A 13970-nucleotide genomic window follows, 5' to 3' on the forward strand; every position below is an offset into this window, starting at 1 on the left:
ATTGCTATATATGTCAGAGGTTCCACGCCTCTGGAGCAACTAGGGGTTAAGTGTCTTGCTTAGGGACACAATGGTGTGTCACAGTGGATTCGAACCCGGGTCTCTCACACCAATGCGTGTGTTTTATCCACTGCACCATCACCACCTTATAGAGATAATACTTGCTCCGCCGCAAAACCATCTTGCTGACGTCACCCAGCATGGCCGCGGGAAGTAGGGGTGCTGAGGGTGCTGCAGGAAAAATCAAAGACTGTCCACACGCGTCCTGCTGTTGTGTTTTTGCTATAGGCATATTACGTGTGATTAGCTATGGAGTGTTTGTAATCTACAGTAATCTTTTTTGACTTTCCACCTAAGGAACGTGAAGCATGTAAGGAAGACTTTATTGTTACTGCTTAATACTAAAGCTGTAACATGTCTGCAGCCAAAATTAACAATAGTATGCTAGCTGGAGCCATTCACTTCCAGTCTTTGTGCTAAGCTAAGCTAGTGGGGGCTGCATCAGACAGAGTTACAGCACACATGGAGAGGAGAAAGGTATGTATTAGGGATGTTAACAATTAATCGATCTTCGATAAGAATTCAATCGATAAAACTTAACGATTGTCGAAAAAGCAAGCACGTGTGTCCGGCGCCTGCGCAAAGCATATACACAGCTGGTGAAAAAACTAACCAAGCGCGAAGAAGTTAAACTAGCCATGATCACAACGATGCTCGATGCCAAACACACACTTAGGCTTTCTGTCCTCATTCGAGACAAGGCTGGCTGCTAATGCAACAAAATGGCATCCGCAGAGGATCTGAGAGGCTCCGATGCCGAAAATCTAAACACAGTTAGGATACTGAAAGCAAAGACCCTCTTCAGGGAAGCCTGCAAGATTAGCATAGCAATGCTGCTAACGCTGCTTTACACAGGGAAGGAGACCAGAAGCCGTTTTTAATAAACAGATTAAAATGAAAAACTTAAATACTGGCAGGAAACTGTTAAATGTAAACTGTAACTGACTGTCGTTACACTCTGAACGCCCGCAACATATATCTTTGATCATCATCATGACTGGATGAGGCGCTACACGCTAAACACTGTTGCGGGTTTTCTAATGGAAGGTTGAAGTCTTCATAATATAAGCATCTTTGCTGAAAGTACGCCGCAGGTCTAAAGCTGAGGTAACGACGGGAAAAGTGCCCTTCGTGTGCTTCTTGGATATAATTACAACAAGTGGTGTATCAACGACTTAGAAAGCGAGGTGAACAACTAGAAAAATAACACTTGATGATAACGGAACTTTTATTTTGTCATGGACGCACGGACTTTCATGCGACTGTGCGGAGTGCCTGTTATGAGGCGGAGTTTACTGTGTCTATTAGTCATTATATTTCATTAAATTTATGATTTTTATCAAAACACCAACTACATTGACTCATTTTACAATCCCACTAGCATATTATTTAGACAAAATAAAATCTTTTAATTCGCGTGAGGAAGCTGGCGTTTTTACGCACACTTTTATGTCATTGGCTTTATGCCACTGCTGTAATGGCTTATTGCACTTTTACTGTTAACAATTATTCGGTTGATTGATCGTTAATTTAAATGATCATCGAATATGGGAAAATGCATAATTTGACATCCCTAGTATGTATGGACTTATCGATTTCTAAATTCCCAAAATGTGGGCGTGTTCCTTTAAACATACATTTTATTAAAAACAAATAAGACGGATTACATTGTGTTATAACACAAATAAATAAAGATCTTTGTATTTTCCCCTTATTTTAAAACAAATGCTTAGTTTTAATAAAAAGACAAGAACAATTACAAAGACAAACTCACTCCTATTAAACAGAGAAATCACTTTGTTGCTAATGTAACATTAATGTTCCTAATGTACATTTAGCATCTTTAGGCTAAGTCATAACTTAAATCCTGACAAAACTGGCGAATTGCCAGACTTAAGTTGAGTGGAGTGTCAACCACAGAAATAGAGGGTAAAGATTAAACTGACAGCTCACATTCTTATCAATTTCAGACCAAAGACTTTTGATCCTAATATTCTGGTTCTTTCAAAACGATATGCGATTATGTCAGCCGAAGGTCACACTTGTAAACACACACCATTAGACAATATTACCTGTGTATATATTAGTCCTCAACTGTTTTACGGTGACTTAACCGGAGCCTAAATGTGTCTAATGGCCTGTAGAGTAAATTTGTGGGACAATGTCATACAGATTTGTAGAGCAACCAATCACTCATGACTCTGGGAGCACGCCAGACTATTACGGCTGCCTTTGTGAATGTGCCACAGACGACACCGCTATTGGTCAATATCTGAACCGTAGTCTTATAGAAAGGAAAATAGCCTACCATGGTTCACCCGAGCCTGAAATTGGAAAGAATGTGTGAATAGGAGTGAATGGATCACACTAATGTGTGTCAAGGCCAACACATTTATTTTAGACTGTTGGCTCCCAAAGCTTTAATTGTTGAGAAATGCTAAATCTGATTTGATCGTACACAACCTTTTGGAAAACATGCACATGCAACACATCTTTTTTTGCATTAATTGCATTTAGGAAGCAATTGTGGCCTAGTGAGAGAGAGAGAGTTTGGCTTATAACCTGAAGGTCAGCGGTTTGATTCCCAAGACCAGAAGGCAACAACTGAGGTGCACCTTTCCCTGAGGTGCTTCCTAGGTCACATTTAAAGCATGGGTTACCATACTGTACATTGGCCTTTTATGTCACTTTCACTGTCTGATAGTGTGTGTATTTAATGACAAAATGACTTAGTATTAGCCTTAAAGGAACATTCCACTTTTTTGAAAATTTTCCAGCACCCCTAGAGTTAAACATTTGATTTTTACCGTTTTGGAATTCATTCAGCCGATCTCCGTGTCTGGTTGTATCACTTAGCATAGCTTAGCATAGTCCATTGAATCTGATTAGACCATTAGCATTGCCCTTAAAAAAATCAAAGAGTTTTGATATTTTTCCTATTTAAAACTTGACTCTTCTGTAGTTACATCGTGTACTAAGAACGACAGAAAATTAAAAGTTGCGAGGATCTATACTCACATTCTGGCATAATAATAAAGGCTTTGCCGCAGGAACATGGCTGCAGCAGGCGCAATGATATTATGCAGTGCCTGAAAATAGTCCCCTGCTATTGAAAGTTACCAAGGGGGCTATTTTCGGGGGCTGCGTAATATCATTGCCTTAATAAGAAGGGTCAAGTTTTAAATAGCAAAAATATTTAAACTCTTTGGTCATTTTTGAGCACGATGCTAATGGTCTAATCAGATTCAATGGATTATGCTAAGCTATGCTAAAAAAGGTACCGTCAGATCTGGAGATCAGCTGAATGGAATCCAAAACGGTAAGAATCTAATGTTTAACTCTAGAGGAGCTGGAAAATGAGCATATTTAAAAAAAAATTGAGTGTCCCTTTAACAAACATTCATTGCATTTGCATGATTTATCCAAACACTTGTTTTTGCTATCAAAGTATGGAATAAAAGGGTGGAGGGGTGCAGAATTGCAAGCAGACAGGCTTCTTCACTGTAGCTATTTATATTGGCGGATGTAAATAGTGTTGGTATTGGTTAGAAGGAGCCTGTTTTCTCTCCGCAGTACATTGTGTCGCTGTGTGAGAGCTAATCAGAGGTTGCTGCCGAGCTGAGCTTAGGGTTGAGGCCACCCCACAGAGCGAACAACTATTGATTGGAGCCTTGGGTATCTGTACGCTTTCAACACGCGGTCTTAACAATGTTGTTGCCCTAAAACAAATGTACATTTAAGGATATCCAGTTTTGCTGCGGTGCACACCAGATTACAGCACTGGGAAATATGACTAAAGCTATTTTTTTGTTTTGCATAACTAAGAAAGTTAAAACTGGGCCCTATATATTTAAAACATCAAGATCCCAGTCACCAGTATTGCTCCTCACCAGTATATGTTTCACTTAAAGGGGTCTTAGCATGAAAATCTGACTTTTCCATGTGTGGGATAACTGGGCCCCCAGTGCTTCAATGAACCTAGAATTGTAAAAAAGGAAAACCAAGTAACTTTATTTTTGGTAAACCATTCTCTGCAAACATGTTAAAAATTAGGTTGTTCAGATTTCGCCTGTTTTGTGACGTAGGTAGCCAGGCCAATTACAATAATACCACCGCTTAATCTGCACTATCCTACCACAACACTGCAATTTAGTGCAGAGTTGAGTTTCAAGTTTCAATTTCAACAAACAACCATCATTGCAGCATTTCATCAGCTCATTTGCATTTTAAAAGACACATAACATGTTATAATAAATAACCTTTGAGGTATTTTAAGATAAAACTGCACTTTTGCACTCTGGGGACGCCAAATACTTTTTACATAAAAAAATCTGAATATGACCCCTTTAAAAACCCTACTGACCAACCAGTTTCATTAGCTGCTGTACATTTTACAGGTGAACATCATAGCTATGCTTGTCCAACAGTTAGACTGGCATCAAAAAGCCAGAACCATGAAAATTCATATGGAGAACCATGAAAATTCATTGTGAGCTGTGGTGTTTAGTGAGCCTAAAAAAGAAACAAATTGAAGATAATGTTATTTATGTTATGCCGTGTACACACCAAAAGCAAGGTGAATTTCGCATCATGTTCCTCGCTCTAGATCCCTCTCGAGATTTAAATGTTTTGTTCACCTCACAAGCGCGAATAAAACCTTACACAATGAGGAGTGTCATTGTCAACAACATTTCATTCGTGATTTTTCTATTATGAAGACAAATACTACTGCTGCTCCGTACCTGTTGTGGAAGTCCCCAATACGCTATAAAGCCATGTTCTGATACTGATCTGAATATGTCAAACAAAACATGCTCTTGATGGATTGGCTTAAGTGACGTGTATGCAAATTGTCAAATTTCGCTAAAAACACGGTTGAGGCAAATACCGTGTAAACCCCAGGTGCGAAATCGCAGCTGTTCACAAAGCCAATCATGCTCTTTGGCTTGCGCGACAACGTGTCATGCAGATTTTTTGAATTTGTGGGAAAACACGGTTGATGCAAAAAAACGTCTGGGCGTACTGTGCAAATTTGCAGATGTTTGCATCTTTGCATTGAATTTTTAAATCTACTCGTGCAAATAAGTAATTAGCTTTTGGTCTGTGTGTACACATCATAACAATTTTTAAAAGCAGTTTTAAAGAAAAAAATGCAATGTTTTTATCAAAATGTTTTTATGTCAATTAAGAGCAAACGCTTCCCTAAAAATGACAAGTTTTTCCGGCAATCCGCAATACCACTATTATCTGCAACTAATACAACTTAAAGCAACACCTCACATGAAAGAGATCAGATTCAGAGCAATCCTCAAAACATGCACAGAGTTCTTACTCTATCAAAAATTCTTCACAAAAAATTATCTCAGCTTTTTGCTCAACATTTTGTGTTTTTGAAGAAACCTTGTTTTTTTTTTAAAGCAGAGGGTCTGTTCTTTCATTTGATATATTGCATGTGTATTCATATATTTAAAAAAGAACATTTTCTGGAAGGCATTAAACTTTTGTAAAAATCATGAAAAATGCTGGCGGGGAAAGAGTTAAAAGCTTAAAGAAAATAATGCTAGCGTTTCTTTGGGGCTGGGGCGATATGCATAAAATGTGATATCTCAATATCTTTTAAAATTTTAACAGTAATCGTTAGATTTTTTTGCACATTTTTTCTTTTGTTCTAGAAGGTCGGCGGTTTAATTACTAATACCAGCAGGCAACGACTGAGGTGCCCTTTAGCAAGGAACCTTTCCCCCAGTTGCTCCCTGCATCACATTTTAAGTATGGGTTACCATACATTGGCCTTTACGTCACTTTCACTTTTCAAATTTTGCCTAAGCGGTTGGACAGTCTCAAAGTGTGTGTATTTAATAACTAAATGCTTTTGGTTTTTCATGTCTCAGTATGCTCAGTCATATAAGTCTAACAAAAAAGAGTGAAAAATCATGGCAGCAGGGGCGTTGCTAGACATAAAGCTCTACTGGGGCACAGGCCCCCTCATTTTTTGCTGACTTTTTTTGAAAGCCTGCTGTGTGCAAGAAGTGTGCAACACTTCTATACAATGTCCTTTGCTTAACCCACACTGCAACAGGTACTGCGAAAGATACATTTGTAAAGATTTAAGTATAATCTTCATCATACCTAACATTATTAACATGTTTAGAGGCATATATGGGATAAATGTTTGGAAATAATGACAGCAGAGAAATATTTTCTACATTATACAATGATAGCAATGATTAATAACTTAATTTTACAAGAATATTTTTACAATATTTTAAGAAACCAGTCATTTTATGACTGCTATACTAAAATAATCTCAGTAGTTACTGCTAACTGTTTATGTAAGTTAGTGTCCTAGAGTTAAATATTAGTAAACTAAATATTAATTTCATATCTGAAAATACAGAAAGTATAACCCAGCAACAATATTTTCTCAGCAACAATGCAATTCTATAGACTTGATAAGAGGTTTTCCTAAGATTTTTCCTCTAATGTTTGAGACCTGACAGGGTGAGGATGTAGTTTGTCTTACCTTCCTTAAACTAATTTCTCCGTTCTGCTTCCTTTTCCCTGCTTTGCACAAAACATTTCTGAAGGCCACCTACAGAAGCCAATAATGATCGAGTCAAAATAAGATTATCATTATTATTTAAAAAACGTACTTTGTGTTAGCTTATAAAAACATGACGAAACTAATAGCGTGCCGTCACCTGGACATTTGAATGCGGTTGTACGCGGATGAACGCAAAGACGCGCCAGGACATGGATTTGTGCATGTACACGTCACTGCGACTGCTGCGTCGCTTTTAAAAGCGTAAATTGGGTAAATGTTTTTGCTGCTTATGGGCCCTATTTTAACGATCTGAAACGCAAGTGCGAAGCGCAATGAGCAAGTGACTTTGTGGGCGGATCTTGGGCGCTGTTGCTATTTTCCCGGTGGGAGAAATAACTCTTGCGCCAGGCGCAAATCAATAAGGGGTTGGTCTGAAGTAGGTTCATTATTCATAGGTATGGTTTGGTCGTAACGTCAAATAAACCAATCAGAACGCTATCCAACATTCCCTTTAAATGCAAGGGTGAAAGTTCCATTGCGAGTTGCTATTATTATGACGGATTTACGAGGCGCATGCCAGGAGCGGTTCACAGCCGAGGAGACAGACGTTCTTGTAAGAGCAGTCAAAGACAGAGAAGTTGTTTTGTATGGGGATAGGAGAAACCCGCCCAAATCAGCGTAGGTTAAACAGGCGTGAGAGGAAATAGCACAATTGTCTCATCAGCTGGCATCCCCATCGTTGCGCCAAGCGCTACAACGATGTCAGGAGATGGGGGAATCCCAAGCTTGCCAGCATAAATCGGGCACTCCGCTGAAAGGGTTTGGGGGCTTTGAAATTGGACCCAAGAAACGCAAGCAAGTTCCAACCCCAAAGAACACTTACAAATCAAGTTCATATACATTAAGGTTTCTTATGAAAACATTTTAATTATTATTTACATTAAATAAACGTAATACAGCCACACAACAAAATAATGAAAATATTTTAATCGTTATTTGCATGAGAAGTTTTTAACGCAGCCACACAATAAATAAAAACTATCACCACAATGCTCACCACTATGATTCCCCTTATCTCATGTGTTAATATTTTTTATTGTAACAATTTATGATTTGCAAAAATAACTGTTGCATCTGTGTAGATTAGATAAGCAAATTGTGTGAGCGTTGTGCACGCTATACATTATGGTCAAGCATGCGCCCTTAAAATAGCATAATGAACAACGCGCAACGCGCCACTGACTTTAGACTAGTTTTTTTGGTCAGTGGCGTAATTGTTTTTTGAAACTGCAAAATAGCATCAGGTATGGTTTGCGCCGCAACACGCCTCCTTTTTTGCGCTGAACCGCCCAGGGAGCGCAAGTTCATTCCCTAGTTTGCCGACGTGCGTCTGTGGAGGGAAAAGCCCGCTGTGCGCCGGTGCAAAATATGAATGATACATGCGTCACGGACAAAGTCAATTGCGCTGGGTGCAAGATAGGGCCTTATATCTTTGTAAAGAAATACACTAGTTAATCGCTAAAATTTTAACTTGAGATTTATACCGGGGCACAAAAGATTTACACTGGGGCACGTGCCCCATTAAAAGGGGTCTAGTGACGCCCCTGCATTGCAGAATTGTTATATTGTGTAATATTTTTAGCAAACAGGGATCTAGAATAAAAAAGTTTTTTGGGTCAAAGCATTACTTCTTATTAAATAGATGAATGAAAATGCTGCTTGAGGCGATGAGGTGCAGTTTGTTGTGGTCTTGCACGTTTTGCAAACTATGATATTTTGTTTAGTATCAGTTTTTTAAATCAAACCAAATTACAGATTGTGCTGCCTTTTGGGGACAAATTAATAGTTTCTTTCCACACCTGTGTCGCCATTTTGATCATGATTATTTGGGTTTTGCCCTACTCGTGAGATGTAAAGGGGGAGTGAAGTTGTTTATTGTTGTGGTTGTTGGCACATTAATCCTAATGTTTAAAGGATTAGTCCATTTTCAATAAAAAAACTGATAATTTACTCACCACCATGTCATCCAAAATGTTGATGTCTTTCTTTGTTCAGTCGAGAAGAAATTATGTTTTTTGAGGAAAACATTGCAGGATTTTTCTAATTTTAATGGACTTTAATGGACCCCAACACTTAACTCAACTCAACACTTAACAGTTTTTTTCAACAGAGTTTTAAAGGACTCTTAATGATCCCAAACTAGGCATAAGGGTCTTATCTAGCGAAACGATTGTTATTTTTGACAAGAAAAAGAAAAATTATGCACTTTTAAACCACAACTTCTCATCTATCTCCAGTCCTGTGATGTGCCAGCGCGACCTCACGCAATACGTCATCACGTCAAGAGGTCACGGACGATGTATGCGAAACTACGCCCCAGTGTTTACAAGCGTGAAGAAAGAGGACCGTTCCAACGTTGTTGTATGTGGAATGATAATAAATGTCTTTATTTCAGTTTATTGTTTAAAATGGTCCGCAGATGTGCGTTTCATATATGTAACACGTGACCTTTCTACGTCACTACGCAATTACGTGAGGTCGCGCTGGCGTGTCAAAGGATCGGAGATAGACGAGAAGTTGTGGTTTAAAAATTCATATTTTTTTTTTTTATTGTCAAAAATGACAATCGTTTCGCTAGATAAGACCCTTATGCCTTGTTTGGGATCGTTAAGGGTTAAGTGTTGGGGTCCATTAACTCTTTCACCGCCAGCGTTTTTAAAAAAAGTTGCCAGTCAGCGCCAGCGTTTTTCATGATTTTCACCAAAGTTTAATGCCTTCCAGAAAATGTTCTTCTTTAAATATATAAACCTACAATATACCAAATGAAAGAACAGACCCTCTGCTTTCAAACAAAAAAAAAAACGTTTCATCCTACCTTCAGTGGTTCTTTTGCAATTAGCTTTTGAATATGGGTAGGTTTTTGCAAAAACACCATATTTTGAGCAAAAAGCAGAGATAATTCCATTTTTGTGACGGACTTTTCATAGAGATCCGATTCAGAGCGATCTTTAAAACAGACACGGACATGCAGCAGCTTGCCATAGGGCAAGTCTTCCGGGTTTAAAAAGTTGCGGAAGGGCGCCACCTGGTGGATAATAGCGGTATTGCGGAGAGACGGAAAATCTCGTCATTGGCGGGGAAGCGTTTTCTCTTAATTGACGAGATATCTCGTCAATGGGGGTGAAAGAGTTAAAGTCCATTAAAATGAGAAAAATCCTGGAATGTTTTCCTTCAAAATAACATAATCTTTTCTGGACTGAACAAAGAAAGACATCAACATTTTGGATGACATGGTGGTGAGTAAATTACCTGGATTTTTTTTAAGAAAATGGACTAATCCTTTAATAATAATTGATATTCAGAATCTTCTGTTTTGTATTCTATCTTTACAATATCCAATATATCGCCCAGCCTCCATTTATTTTACACTGTATGCAGCTATTTCACCTCTCAACAATCCTTTACGGCAAGAGATGAGAGTTAAAACAAAGCTCTTGCTGAGATAGTCTCTTGATGCTGTTGCACATTCTGCAACTTTGTTAAGAAGGACTTTCCAGCCTGATCACTGTTTTCCCCACAGCTGCTGATGGAGCAGGTTGAGCGCATTTGCCCAAAGCTCTGACGGCATCTTCCTCACCGCAGGCTCTCATCAACACTCACACAACATCACTTCAGTAGCGCTTCTGAACACGACCTGCTCTCTGCAACTCTCTGAACGCTCTATGAAAGAACTGTAGAGTGGCTGATTTTATGGCCGATTCCAGCGATGAATAAAAATGATGAGTCATAAGACAACAATATAATGCAATGCAATGATGTTATTAGCATTTCTCATTGCAAAATGGTGCTCATTTCCTGAGAGCTCCCGTTTGTCCGGCTTGTTTCCAATGATAAGCAATCATCAGAGAACCTAATTTTGGCGTTTCTCACTCCTAATCAGAAATCATATTTATCTGCAGGCGTCCAGACAGAAGCCTGCAGCCAACGAATTTCAATTCGTTTTTTTTTTCATATGTAATTAAATTGAATTAATTGCTCTCTTGTGATCGCAATGTTTCTGTTTGTTTGACCGGTTTTGCCCGGCTGATTCTGAGAATACGTTTATAGAAATGACTTCCTGTCCTCATTTTGGTTTGTTTCCCTAACACACAATGGTGTTATAACAGATGGTAGGCTGTGTTGAGATTGTGTGCTACTGCCATCTTTGGACAGCATAGCAAAACAACAGCCAGTTTCATCAGTTAACCATGACAGATTTACAATTTCCTCTAGAAAAGTTAAATAACATCCCTAAAACACACATTCAAGATTATTGCAATTGTGCATTACTGTGGAGACTGTTAGGTTTGTGTGGATATTAATAGCAATGTTTACAGACTACGAATCTATCTGTCATCTCAGATTTGTGTTAGTCTCTTTGAATTATGCATCTGTTCTTTCAGGAGAACGAGAAGCGATCCACCAGCGTGAACCGGCCTAATCACCTGAGGCCTTTATGTTGCATGATGGACATGGGGAAAGATAAAAGGTTATGACACATGAAGTCAGTTAAGCCTCAAAGGGCCACATTAATTCAGGGCAGTGCACCGTGCAGCTAACCCCTTCCTCTCTTTCCCATCACGAGTGAGGAACTGAATTTAAAGTACTGCGTCTATGCATTTGAATTCTAGTTGAAGACCAGTTTCCAAAAGGGGTACGAGAGAACAAGCACAGATAGAAATTTATGTCAGTTTTAGGCCCTCCACCAAACGTTTGAGGGTTGTGTGTTTAGGGATTGAGTCCCTAAACAAGTCATTTTGTTTTACGTGTGACTTCTCTCCACAGCTGAAACAAAGTGAGGCTAACGCTGACACTAAAGAGAAGCTTCCTCTGCGATTACGGATCTTTGAAAAGTTCCCCAATCGTCCACAGATGGTGAAAATCTCCAAGCTGCCATCAGACTTCACTGTTCCCAAAATCAGGTACTGTATGCCCTGAACTTGCCCTTATTTTTAAGTGCACCTATTTCATATGTATTTGGTATAATACAATGTTTTCGCATGGATTATGGTAAAAAAAACACATTGTTTTCCGCATACCGTACATTTTTGTAGCTCCAGATATCTGCCGTTCTCAAACACTTTGATTTTGTACAAAACTCATCGATCTGAAAAGCGCTGTGTCCCTGATTGGCCAGCTAATCTGTACATTGTGTTTGGCCTGAATACCTCTGAAGTCAGCAGGAAACGTGACGCTCCTTACCATGTTTAAAAGATTCGCTCACAATGCAAAGCTAACAGGAGTTTACTTAACTTAGCTTTGAGTCAAAGCGGGAGGAATTATGATAATGTCGGTCTTTACTACATCACCAATCCCAGGAAGTAAACTGTTGCCTACAATCCATGTGTTTTTTGTAGTCCTAGAAAAGAGATTTACGTTGAAAACGATAACTCGCATCATCGTTTGAGGTTTGTACATTTTGCATATCGTTAACAAAGGATATGTAAAACCGTGAATCGGACCATAGTTGCTCTTTAACAAACCGCATCACTGGTATACAAAGTACACTTATGTACGTTTTCCTTTTTATATACAGTGTACAAAGTGGCCAACAAAGCCAATCATCACTATTACATTTTGCTCATACTTAAGGGCCGGTCACACTAAACTTTTTGTTTCATTGACGTTGCGAATGCATCAGACTGCAAATTCGCCAATATTTCGCTTAATGTCTGGTGAACTCTGACCTGCGAATTCATATCACATGGAGGTCACGCCGTGACACACCGATCACATATTATGAATCACTTTATACCCGAACCCGACGTGCATAAGTAATTTTTTTAAAGAGAGACCCTACCTGAGACAAACCCAAAATGGCGAGCTGCTCCATTTGTTTTACTTTGTTATCTGACGACAACACCAATGTAACCGCTAAAAATGTACATTTAAAATTGACTGACATGTTTGTCTCAATGAAAATTAACCTACCGCCAGCCACACAATGTCGCAGGCACTCAAGGCAAACAGAGAATAGGTTTGAAAAGGACATTGACGCACACACGCGAGAGAGTTCTGGTCTTCGGGTATGTTCGGCAAAAACACATTTTAAATTACCCGAGACCCGATGCCACTATTATTATACCCGACCCGTGTCCGAGACACACGTGAAACTTTTAGACTCTAACCAGATCGGGTCTCGGGTCGGACCTCGGGTTTTCAGATCTTAGTGGAACCATGAAGACCTCTCCTGGTAAGTATTTGGAAGGTTTTTTCTCCTAGGAGTTTTTTTCAACCCCTAGGGAGTCAGCTGACATTGGCTTAACTTAGCACCCACTTCTATATGTTACACTATTACTACGCTCGCAAGTGCGGTTTCATCTTGGCCGCTGTACTCTGCTGCTTGTCTATCGATTTTTCTGTGTTTTCTTCTGCATTTACTAATGTAAAGCTGCTTTGAAACAATTAAGTCATTCACCGCCAGCTTTTTTTTAAGGAGCCTGCCAGCATTTTTTGTGATTTTTACAAAAGTTTCCAAAAAATTACTTCCAGGAAAATTTTCTTCTAAAATATATAAACACACAATAATATCAAATGAAAGAACAGACCCTCTGTTTTCAAACAAACAATAACAAACAAAACGGGAAAAAAATGTCATCCTATCTATATTTTTTCTCTGCTTATAAACTCTTAAATATGGGTTTCTTCAAAAATATTTTTTTTTAGCAAAAAAGCTTATAGATTAGATTCAGAACCATTATAAAAACATAAACGCAGCGTAAAATTAATAAATAATTTTTTGCTTCAGTTTTTAATAAATTAGGGATCCGCCATCTAGTGGATAATCGCGGTATTACATATAACCCTAAAACCTCATCAGTAACATGTTTTTTAATGCAAATGTCTTCTCTTAAATGACGAGATATCTCGTCAATGGCGGGGAAAGAGTTAAACAATTGTGAAAAGCTATATATAAAAAATTGAATTGAATATTTGTTTCAGAAAGTGAAAAAAATATAGCATATTGTTAGTTTATTCAATACAGCTTTAAATGAAATGAAAATCCTTTATAATTTCTTCCACTGAATGCCTTGTACCTCATCCTCTATAATCCACTAAAATCATATGTTGATGTGTGTCTATATTGTTATGTGTGTGCCTGTGGGCGTGTGTCACAGAGAGAGCTTCATGAAGCAGTTCATCGACCGCCAGCAGCAGGACCCCAGCTGTCTCTTCCGACGCCTTCCCTCGGCATCATCCTCATCTTGCGACCATTCCAAGAGGTCTGCCATCGAGGACAATAAATACATAGATCAGAAGGTAGCAAACTAAACCACTCCCACAGTCTGCCCCCTCAATACACACAGGGAGCAAACAATAACCTGGT

At 38.8% G+C, this 13970-nt stretch overlaps 1 protein-coding gene and 1 long non-coding RNA gene across 3 annotated transcripts in view; one reads left to right on the forward strand and one right to left on the reverse strand.

Moving 5' to 3' along the window:
- The window catches only part of nalcn (sodium leak channel, non-selective), a 109017-nt gene that overhangs the window by 54020 nt on the left and 41027 nt on the right, over nucleotides 1–13970 (forward strand). For both annotated transcript variants that reach the window (XM_065251777.1, XM_065251778.1), the window contains 2 exons: nucleotides 11429–11565; nucleotides 13762–13903. In XM_065251777.1, the coding sequence (XP_065107849.1) occupies nucleotides 11429–11565; nucleotides 13762–13903 (279 nt within the window). The remainder of the gene's footprint in view (nucleotides 1–11428; nucleotides 11566–13761; nucleotides 13904–13970) is intronic.
- Nucleotides 13743–13970, reverse strand: part of LOC135733331 (uncharacterized) — a 48837-nt gene continuing 48609 nt past the window's right edge. Inside the window, exon 8 of the long non-coding RNA XR_010526936.1 lies at nucleotides 13743–13868. This is a non-coding gene — a long non-coding RNA (uncharacterized lncRNA). The remainder of the gene's footprint in view (nucleotides 13869–13970) is intronic.

This window comes from Paramisgurnus dabryanus, chromosome 15 (genome assembly GCF_030506205.2).
Source record: "Paramisgurnus dabryanus chromosome 15, PD_genome_1.1, whole genome shotgun sequence".
Lineage (NCBI taxonomy): Eukaryota > Metazoa > Chordata > Actinopteri > Cypriniformes > Cobitidae > Paramisgurnus > Paramisgurnus dabryanus.